At 53.9% G+C, this 10,288-nt stretch overlaps 1 protein-coding gene across 1 annotated transcript; it reads right to left on the reverse strand.

The window, feature by feature from the left end:
- Positions 1–3,012: 3,012 nt before the first annotated feature.
- Positions 3,013–10,058, reverse strand: LOC131482198 (cytochrome P450 2B11-like). The gene is made up of 9 exons (XM_058674235.1): positions 9,206–10,058; positions 8,832–8,994; positions 8,545–8,694; positions 8,093–8,253; positions 6,955–7,144; positions 6,580–6,708; positions 6,095–6,282; positions 4,988–5,129; positions 3,013–3,400 (listed from the first exon to the last, which is right to left on the reverse strand). The coding sequence occupies exons 1-9, from the start codon at positions 9,377–9,379 to the stop codon at positions 3,132–3,134; spliced, it is 1,566 nt and encodes a 521-aa protein (XP_058530218.1). The 5' UTR covers positions 9,380–10,058; the 3' UTR covers positions 3,013–3,131.
- Between the last annotated feature and the right edge of the window lie 230 nt (positions 10,059–10,288).

A 10,288-nucleotide genomic window follows, 5' to 3' on the forward strand; every position in this document is an offset into this window, starting at 1 on the left:
TACTGTGGGTGAAGCTGCTGCTTGGGATGCCTGCCTCCCGAACTGGAGCACCTAGTTCAAGTCCCTGCTCATCCACTTCCAAACCAACTTACTGCCAAGGTGCCTGGGAGGGATGACATAATCAGGGAAGCGGTCAGGAGGAGCTGAGGCTGCTGAGACCAAGGCCACGGCCACGGTGACTCCCAGGAGACAGCATTTCCACTCATGACCCCGTCATTTTTCACCAAACCCCACCCCTTTGTGGTCCCATCACCCCAATATCACCCCAGGTGGTGCTTGCGCATTCCAATCACAGCACCTTGAAACTCCCCACTGGGCCACTCCTCCAGTTGAGCCTAAACAGCTATGGATAGCCCCAACATGGAAGAGAAGGATTTTTTTTTTTTTTTTTTTTTTTGAGAAAAAATGTTTTATTTGAGGTTCGGCACTGTGGCCTAGCAGCTAAAGTCCTCTCCTTGAACGCACCAGGATTCCATATGGGCACCAGTTATAAACCCGGCAGCCCCGCTTCCCATACAGCTCCCTGCTTGTGGCCTGGGACTGCAGTGGAGGATGGCCCAAAGTCTTGGGACCCTGCACCTGCGTGGGAGAACCGGAAGAACTCCTGGTTCCTGGCTTTGAATCAGTGCAACACCACCTGTTGCAGTCACTTGGGGAGTGAATTATCGGATGGAAGATATTTCTCTCTGTCTCTCCTCCTCTCTGTATACCTGACTTTCAATAAAAATAAATCTTTTAAAAAAATATTTTATTTGAGGGCCCAGCGGCGTGGCCTAGCGGCTAAAGTCCTCACCTTGAAAGCCCTGGGATCCCACATGGGCGCTGGTTCTAATCCCGGCAGCTCCACTTCCCATCCAGCTCCCTGCTTGTGGCCTGGGAAAGCAGTAGAGGACGGCCCAAGGATTTGGGACCCTGCATGGGAGACCTGGAAGAGGTTCCTGGTTCCTGGCATCGGATCGGCACGCATCGGCCCGTTGCGGCTCACTTGGGGAGTGAATCATCGGACGGAAGATCTTCCTCTCTGTCTCTCCTCCTCTCTGTATATCTGACTTTGTAATAAAAATAAATCTTTAAAAAAATATTTTATTTGAAAGGTTAAATTACAGAGAGGTAGAGAGAGATCGATCTTCTATGCACTGGTTCATTCCCCCAAATGGCCGCAACAGCCAGGGTAGGCCAGGTCTAAGCCAGCAGCCAAAAGCATCTTTCTGGTCTCCCACGTGGGCTCAGGCGCCCAGGCACTTGGGCTATCCTCCATTGCTTTCCCAGGTGCAGTAGCAGGGAGCTGGATGGGATATAGAGCAGCAGGGACAGGAAGCAGTGTCCGTATGAGATGCCGGCATCACAGGCAGTGGCTTTACTTGCCAGGCCTCCAAGGGAGCCTTTTTAGCTGCATGTGTCATCTCAAACATGTCCCCTTCCCTCACCTGTGCAGGAAGGACGCACAGCCAGAGACTCTCTCTCAGCTCAGCTGCAGGACCTCTGAGGGAAAGAGGAACACAGCAGATGAAGAGGAGATGCTTGGGCAATTTGGAGGCCCCCCACCCACTCTGTCCCACTTTCATCATCTCAGATGTGGCATCAGACTGGGCCTCCTTTCCCCCCCTGAAGCAGCTCAGCAAGGGATGGGGAGAAGGCCCCGCACAGGGCTGGTGGAAGAGACCAGCCCTCCATGGGGCCCCCCAAGAACCCCACCTTGTTGGTCAATGACCCCTCGTGTAAGGACCAAGCAATGCTGTGTGTACCAGTGACACTGCAAATACAGACATCTTGTCAAATTTTGTTTCAAATCTTCGCCAACCTAACGGACAGAAAAGATGTCCTGCTACAGTGTGAATGATTCGGCAACTACTTCAAAATGTCTGTGACCTTTGCCCTTGGTGATGATTTCTAGGCCTTGCCCGTTTTTCTGCTATTTTGTTTGTGGAGCTCTTTCTTAAGTGGAGCCAAGAATCCCTTGGTGATTTGTAAATCAAAAATATTTTATTTCCAATAGTAATAATGACGACAACAACAACAACTAAACCAGGATTCAGGTTTGGGTCTTTGGGATGACTTGAGTTCTGGCCTCAGGCCACTGACTTCACCTCTCCCAGCCTCAATTTTCTGGAGGAGGACTTTTCTCTCTATCTATGTATGTATTGATTTATTATCAGCCTCTCATGGAGCACTCACCTGGCCACCACATCAGCATCTTTGTAATGACTCATGAGAGGACAGTTCTGCCCCATGCTCATGGCTTCAGGTAGCAGGTGCACATCAAAGACCACCCCCTGTCCCACACCTCCGTGGGGCGGGGGGGCGTGAGACAAAAGATGCCCCAGTCACAAGAGTCGAAAGGTAGATCCAGATTTATCCTTGCCGTGGAATACGATGCTGCCATGAAAAGGAGGGCCAGGCTGACCACAGGCTCCAGGGTGCCTACGCCTTTTAGCATAGTGCTAAGGACAGTCACGTGATCTCATTTCCATGTCCTACAGTCCACAACCACGCAACTTCCAGCAACTGTCACTGCTGTGACAGTTCACCAGTGGTCATCATGCCCCAGAGGGCGTGACCGTGGAAGCATCTTTTTAAGGCAGTGAAAGTGTTTTGGAAGGAGAAAGTTGTTAGAAGCAAACCGGAGTCATCTATGCTAACCTCAACCAGAACAAAAAACAGGAAATAAACCAAGACAAGAGGCCACGAGGTAAGCTGACCACAGCTTCAAGCATTCTCTCTCTCTCTCTCTGCCTCCATTGTCTTCTGTTTTTACTTAAGTCAGTAGGAACTCAGCGTGGGTGATGGCCACGCCACACTGTGTTGGCCTGTACATGCCATCTTGCTTTTCTGAGTACAGGGAAATATTCTATTTCATTTTTGCCTCAAAAGGCAAAACAAAATAAAGCAATACAGCAGAGATAGAAATTTGTCCCAGACATTAGAGGTCTTTATTGGTTTTGGAGGACCGAGGTTGGGGGGGCGTGGAGTTGAGATCATCTGGAGTCCCACAGTACAGAGGCTGACTGAGGTATTTCTGGACCCTGAAACCCTAAGGTTTTATCCTTAGTGACCTATGAAAATTACATGGGGGATGAAGACTGCAGCAGGCAGAATAGGGGTAAGACTGCCGGAAGGACTGTCCACGGGGCTCAGGAGGCCTGTAGGGATTTGCTCTGCACAGGGGCAGGGGCTGAAGGGAAGGCCTGTGGGGGGTCCTGCATCCCTTTGTCCCCTCTCCTGCGGGGCAGGAAGCAGACCTGGAACATGGGGGGCAGCTTCCCCAGCCCGTTCACCTGTGGCGTGAGGTCAATCTCTTCTGGGGCTTTGGGGCAACCCAAGGAGAAGTTCTGCAGCATCGTGGTGAAAAAGAGGAAGAGCTCAGAGCGGGCCAGGCTCTCACCCAGACAGATGCGTTTCCCTGGGGATGAAAGGGAGGGGGTGCTGTCATGCTAGGGAGCCCCCAGCGGCCCCTCCCACCCTCCTGGGACAATTGCATGCTCATCTTTGGCATCTTTGTCTTTAACACAAATGACATCATAGTGCGTGTTTGTGTGTATGTGTGTGTGTGTGTGTGTGCGCGCCCTAGCTGCCCCGTAGCATCTCCTCTGTCTCTCAGGTCAGTCTTTGCCTCTCTTGCACCCTCATGTATCCTTGATTAAGTGTATTACTATCAGCTAAGCCAATAGATGCTGCAAAAACATGGGGAGGCTCTGCTCGTGTACCTCGGGAAAGGGGAGCAAGGAGAGAGGTGGAATGGGGGCGCTAATACCTCTGGCCTCCTCCTGGACTGACAGGCAGGTCCAAGACCCACTCATGGCTGGGTAAGAACACTCACTTGCTTCTGAAGGAGCCAATATACAGCTAGGGATCTGTGCCATGCACCTGCCTCAGGTCCCAAGGCTGGCACCCCAGTGGCCCCTGGGATCCTGTTTCAGCACCACGGACAGAAGCAAACCCCATGGCCAGTGGCCACCTCAGGCTTGTTACATATGCTGGATGGCACCCGGCCCACCATCATCTTACAACTAAGCCCCTCACACCCACTCCTCCTATCTTTCAAGTGTTCTGTCTTCTTCAGCACAGACTTGGGTCCACAAGGCAGGACCAGGGTAGGCAGCACATATGTCCCTGGGCTTGCGACAGTTTGGGCTGCACCTGCTGACTGTAGGAACAACGGGAAAGGGGGAAACCTAGAGAGCTGTGTCTTGGAGCCCAACAAACCATGTCCCTACTCACACAGCACAGCACAGCACAGCACAACTCTCGGTCACTGCCCATCACTGCCACAGCTCACGTGGACAGAGCTAACTAACGTGTGCTGTGCTCTTGCCCTGTTTCTGCTCCCATCAGGACGGCACCTCCCTCAGCCCCCAGGCTCTGTGTGGCCATGGGGAGTATGGTCCCCTTGCTGACTGGGCATGGACACTGGCTCAGTTCCCAAGGACCTCCAACAGCCACGACTGGGACAAGCTGAAGTCAGGAGACTCAATATATCCTATTTTCCCCTTCCTCGATCTCCTTTCATTCATACACCTACCCTTTGCCTCTCTATCCACCTGTAAATGTATGTGTTCACTCACAGCAAAAATAAATAAATAAATAAAGACATCCTCTGAAATATTGACAAGTCTGGTTTGAGTAGGAAGTGACTTGGGACTTCTACTTTTGGTTTGATTACTCTCTTGTGTGTATAGAAGTAGGAAAGTAACAAAGATACTTCTACTTGGGGTGAAAGAGTGAAAAATTCCCAACTCTGGGCACACAGTAGGCCCTCAGTAAAACGGACCACTGATTGGTTATCGGTGTGCGTGTGTATGTCTGAGTGTGTATGTATGTGCAGATGTCTGTTCTTACCAACTTAGCCTCCATGCTCTGTCCTCCCTTCCCTTCCTGCCTCACGCTCTTAGTCTCTCTCACCTCCATGTTTTGCCAGAACATCCACCTGCTGTTTGAGCATGCCACGCAGAGGAGGTGGGGATTGGGCAGGGCCCAGGGCACAGCTTACCCATGGAGAACGGGATGAAGGCTTCCTGCTTCCTGAAGTTGCCCTTTGCATCCAGGAAGTGACCGGGGTAGAAGGCATCTGGCTTCTCAAAGTAGTGTGGGTCATGGAGGGCAGAGCTCATGACAGGGTACACAGTGGTGCCCTGGAAGGGTTTCAGACATTATCAGCAAGGAGCAGTTGAATCCGGTATGCAGAGGTCACAGCGAGCTTGATGCCCATGCTGCACTAGAGTTAAAATGCTGAAACGAGACTGAGTATTTTTGGGTAACAATTGTGCCACAAGCCCTCTGGCTATCCCTACCGAACACTCCATTTTCTCTTCCCAAAGACCGCCTGATCTCCTCTCTCTGATCTGCCAACTAGAAGCTCCGTGTCTGACTCATCAGAGCCTCCATGGACCCAAGTGCAGCATCAGCACCAGAATCTCATCTGATGTATTGGTACCCTCTGGAGGAGTGGGTGCTGTGACTAATGGTCCTTGGTGCATGCATAGTCGGAAGCACAGGGCCACGCAAGGGGCCTGAGGTGAAGCCATAGGCAGTGATGCTGTTCTACACAGTTGGTCAAGATGATGCTTGGGATGCCTGGGTTTGTGCCCTGGCTCTACTCCTCAATCCAGCTTCCTGCCACTACACACCCTGGAAGGCAGCAGGTAACACTCAGGCACTTGGGTCCCTGCTATCCACATGCAAAACCTAGGTTGAGTCCCCAGCTCCTGACGTCAGCCTCGCCCAGCCTAAGCTAGTGCATACGTTTGGGGAGGGGACCAGCAGGTGGAAGAACTCTAGCTCTGCCCGCCTCTCTGTGCACACATGTGTCTCCCTCTCCCTCTACCACCCTGCCTTTCAAATAAGTATTTAAAAAAAAAAGACCAGCTCCATCTAACAACACATTTTAGCAAAAGAAAATCTAACATCAAGTAAAACACAAGACAGAACGGAGGGGAAATGGCATGCCCATATTTCCAAAATCTCCCTCCCCCTACATAAATCTGGAAATGTAAGATGGTGGTGGTAACCCAGTGACTGGGGACCTGGAGTGACACAAGACCACAGGCAGGCAGCCAGCTGACCGCTCCCCCAGGTCCTGGAACCCTGCAGGTGTCACCTTCAGGAGATGGTATCCCCGGAAGTGGGTGTCCTTCATGAGGCAATGGGGGATTCCTATGGGTGTCAGGTCGCTGAATCTCTGGATCTCGCAGATGACAGCGTCTGTGTAAGGCATCTTGGTCCGGTCCTCCAGGGCTGGGAGGCGATGGGGGCCAATCACCCTGTCAATCTCCGCTTGGACTTTCTCTGAGACGGGGAGGGTGGGAGAGGGGTGCATCAGGGATTGCCCATAACAGCCTCCGCAGAGACACCCCCAAAAAGGGACCTGCAGCCAAGAGGGGGAGGTCATTGTACTCTTGACTAAGGTGTTGGCTTATCACGCCTCTCAACCACAGTATGGAGAAGGGCAATGGCCCCTCTGAGCTTTCTAACTGCGCTCTGCGAATCACCAAAGGGTGATACACTCCCCTCCCTGGGAATGAGGCCAAGAGCTGTCCAGTCCGTCTCTCCCTGGGCCCCGAAGGGCGCCAGAGCGTGACCCACCTGCGACCTCCGGGTTTTTAAGCAGCAGCAAGAGGCCGTAGCGCAGCGTGGTGCTGGTGGTCTCTGTGCCCGCAAAGAACAGCGAGAGCACCGTATGTACCAGGTTCGTGTGGTGGAACTCGCTCTCCGCCAGCAAGCACTCCTGCAGCGAGGAAAGGCAAGCTGGGTGGGCATCGCCCTTCTCCATAACAACGGGTCTAGCACTGGTCAGCCCAATCAGAATAGATAAGAGTCTCCAATCAACCAATCAGGACAGAGGTCTAAGGAGAGACAGAGGAGGGGACCGGCTACTAAGAACTCAGTACAGCTGCACATAGAAGTTCGAGTCCATGTCAGAAGTGTGCCCAGCTCCGTCTGTGCACCCACCCCAACTTAGCTGGGCCCTTGCCTTGTCCATACGGAGCAGGAAGGAATCAATCAAGTCCCGGGGCATGCTGGGCTCCAGGGTCTCCCGGTGTTTCTCGATGTTTTGGATGATAAAATCCTTGAGTTCTTGAATGACGTTGTTCATGCGGATGTGGGGGCCTGGCAAGTGCCTCAAGATGCCAGACAGGAGTTCAAATACCTAGAGGGAGGCAGGGTAGTGTTCACAGCCTGTTCTCCCCTCTCTGGGCTGGTGCTGGGCGCCTGGGGCATGGCACTGTCTGAGATAGCCCTGGCTGAGGGCAGCTGGCAGACTGGGGCAACATGCCCTGGGATGCCCATATGTGGCCACATACCCAGGAGTACACACAGAGTGTACCTACTGCCCTCACTCACGCCATGGAGGGCTCTGTTCTCAGTGTCCACCCTTTTCCCAGGCCTGATTACCGCCACCAACCTGTCTCCTCTCCTTATCTGGTGTTCAGACATGCTTGAGTAGACAGATGACTCTCGGTGTGTGTGTGTGTGTGTGTGTGTGTGTGTGTGTGTCTGTGTAACAAGTCCTATGTAATCAGGACTTCGAAAGTTCCCCTAAGCCCAGCCTTGTGGCATACCACCTGTGATTCTGGCATTCCATATGAGCACTGGTTTAAGTCCTGGCTGCTCCACTTCTGACCCAGATTCCTGCTAATGCACTTGGGAAAGCAGCAGAGGACGGCCCAAGTGCTAATCACAGGGGAATTTCAGATGGAATTTCAAGTTCCTGTCTTTGGCCTGGCTCAGTCAACAAGGAACCAATGGATGGTGTGTATGTGTGTGTGTGTGTGTATCTCTGATTTTCAAAGAAATCTTTTTTGAGGGAAAGAAGAGAAGGAAGGAAAGAATGAAAGAAGAAAAAGAAAAAGAGGGGAGGAAGAAAGAGAGGGAGAGAAAGAAAGCCAACCTGTACCACTGGGCCAAGCTGGCTATTTTGTGATTAAACCGCAGGACACAGCTTTCCAATTTCCAAGTGCCCAAGGGGGCCAGCAAGAGCCTGAACTCCTCTTGGGGCATCCCCTTGCTTCTGTGTCCATGGCAGAAGTCCAGAGCCTGCCCTCCCTCAGCTCTCTACTCCCACCTGCCCTTTGCCTCGGGGACTCCTGGGCCTCACCTGGCTGTAGAAGGAGCTGAGGAGGATGAAGGTCTCACTCAGTAAGTGCAGCAGCTTCTGGAACATTGGGTCCCGGTAGTTGAAGCGCTCGCCAAAAACAACGGAGCAGATGACATTGGCCGTGATGGCGTGGAAAAGGGAGGTGGGATCCAGGTAAACCCCTGGGAGCGAGAGGTCTCTAACGGCTGGTGCCCCCCACCTCCCCGCATTGCATCCTGGCCACTCTGACTCAGCTGCTGCCCACGTGACCCCAGCGGGTGGCTGTTTAGCTCTGTCCATCTCATGCCTTCTATCTCTGCCTTTTCATTTCCAAATCTTTTTCTTGACATTTCTGCATGTTTATGTGTGCTCTCAGGGTCCCCCATTTCTCTCTTGTGCTCCCCCTCCCTCCTGCCTTCCTATCTTTCTTCCCCTCTCTTTCCTGCCCCACCTGCACCAGTCTTGGGGCTCACCCTGTGAGTTCTGCAGTTCCTCCACCAGGCTCTGCGCCTCCTCCTTGATACGCTGCTCAATGCTGCGCCTCCCCACCCCCAGATCCTTCATGGTGGACAGACAGAATCGCCGAAGGGCTTTCCAAGGCTTCCCGTTGGCGAAGGCCACGCCTGGGTGACAGGGGAGCGGGTAAGAAGAGGAGGCTAGGTGTACTCCTGGGGACTACCTTCTCCCTTCTCCACAAATGCCCACCCTCACCCCTCACCCCCTGTCCTCCCATTGTGCCTGCCTCCAAGCCCCAACTCACCAGTCCCCTGGAAGATGGCATCCGTGATGGCGATGGTCCCCCGGCCAGAGAATGCCTCAGCCTGTTCCACTAGGGCCTCCCGTATGGCCTCATACCCGCACAGCACAACCACAGGCCTGGGCCCCAGATACACAGTGAAGACGTCCCCATATTTCTCACGCAACTGTGGAGGCACCACCCGGGGCTGGCTGCAGGGTGTGGCACCTGCCACAGGACCCCTCCACCCCCTGCAGCCTCTTCGGCTCAGCCTTCCCTAGCACCTCCCAGCCCCCACCACAACTCAGCCCCCCTTAGGTCTTCCGGAAGTTTCTAAGTGGGCGGCTGATCCATGGGTTCTCAGGGTTCCCTGCCAGCCACGCTCTCTCCCGGCTCACCCGCTGGAAAGATGCCAGGAAGCCCTGGCGGTCAATCTGCCACAGACTTCCCAGGAGGGGCAATGGCCAGGGCCCCGGAGGGAGGCGGCCCTGGTGGCCCCGATGGCCGCGGGCCCAGAGGATCAGCAGGCCCGAGGCGAGGACGGTGAGGAGCCAGAAGGCTGACAGCGCCATGGTGTCCTCTCTCTGGCCGTCTCCCTACGCTGCCGTCTCTCTTAAAAGGCAGGCGGCTCTGTTGTTTGTTGTCTTTCTTCTGTGGGTTGGCAGGATTGAGAGTGCCAAGAGTCTAGTTTGGCAGAGCTCCTGCTGCCTCTCCAGAGGTTACAGGAAGCCCGAAGGCAGCAAGTGCCTCTGTAGGAGCCAGTGGCCCAGCAGCAGCTCGGGGACCCAGTCCTAATATTGCCTGCCCATTGGCCCCTGGCTGGTCTGATGCCCTCTGACACACAGCAAGGGCCCCAGAAAGGGTGTGGGAATGGTGGAGGCTGTGTTGATGATGACTCTGGGTCAGCTCTGTCGCCAGGCACCATTCTAGCGTGAGAGAGACATGAGATAAGAACAAGGTGGTACAGTCTGACGGAGGAGGCCTGTGGTGGGGAGGGGGCTTATATAGCCAGCCGCTGACAGCCAGCCAACTGTTCCTCAGCTGCTGCTTTCCCTTGGGTCCTGACAGTAAGCGGGTCACACATTCAATGCCAGGGATTATGCCCTGACCCCAGGAGGTCAGGTGTGGTATGTTTGGCTTGATGCTCAAGCAACTTGAAAGGACATGTCAGAAATCCCAAGGTCACAGAGGGGCAGGGGCGAGGCCACCAAGAGTGAGGGTGGCGAGCGGAGCTTGGAAGATGCCATGTGACAAGGAACCCGTCGGACACGGGCAACCATGGATGTGCGACCGCGTTTACCTAGGACACCTGCCACAGGTGAGTACAGCAAGGTGGAGAGCAGATGGGGTTTGCCAGGGGCTGGAGGAATGGGGAGGGGCTGTTTCATGGGTTCTGAGGTTTTCCTTTGGGCAGTGACCAAGTCTGGAAGTAGTTGGCGTGGTTGTAAGGGACAAAAAAAATAATGAAACCACACCTTAAG

This window comes from Ochotona princeps, chromosome 16 (assembly GCF_030435755.1).
Source record: "Ochotona princeps isolate mOchPri1 chromosome 16, mOchPri1.hap1, whole genome shotgun sequence".
NCBI classification, from domain to species: Eukaryota; Metazoa; Chordata; class Mammalia; order Lagomorpha; family Ochotonidae; genus Ochotona; species Ochotona princeps.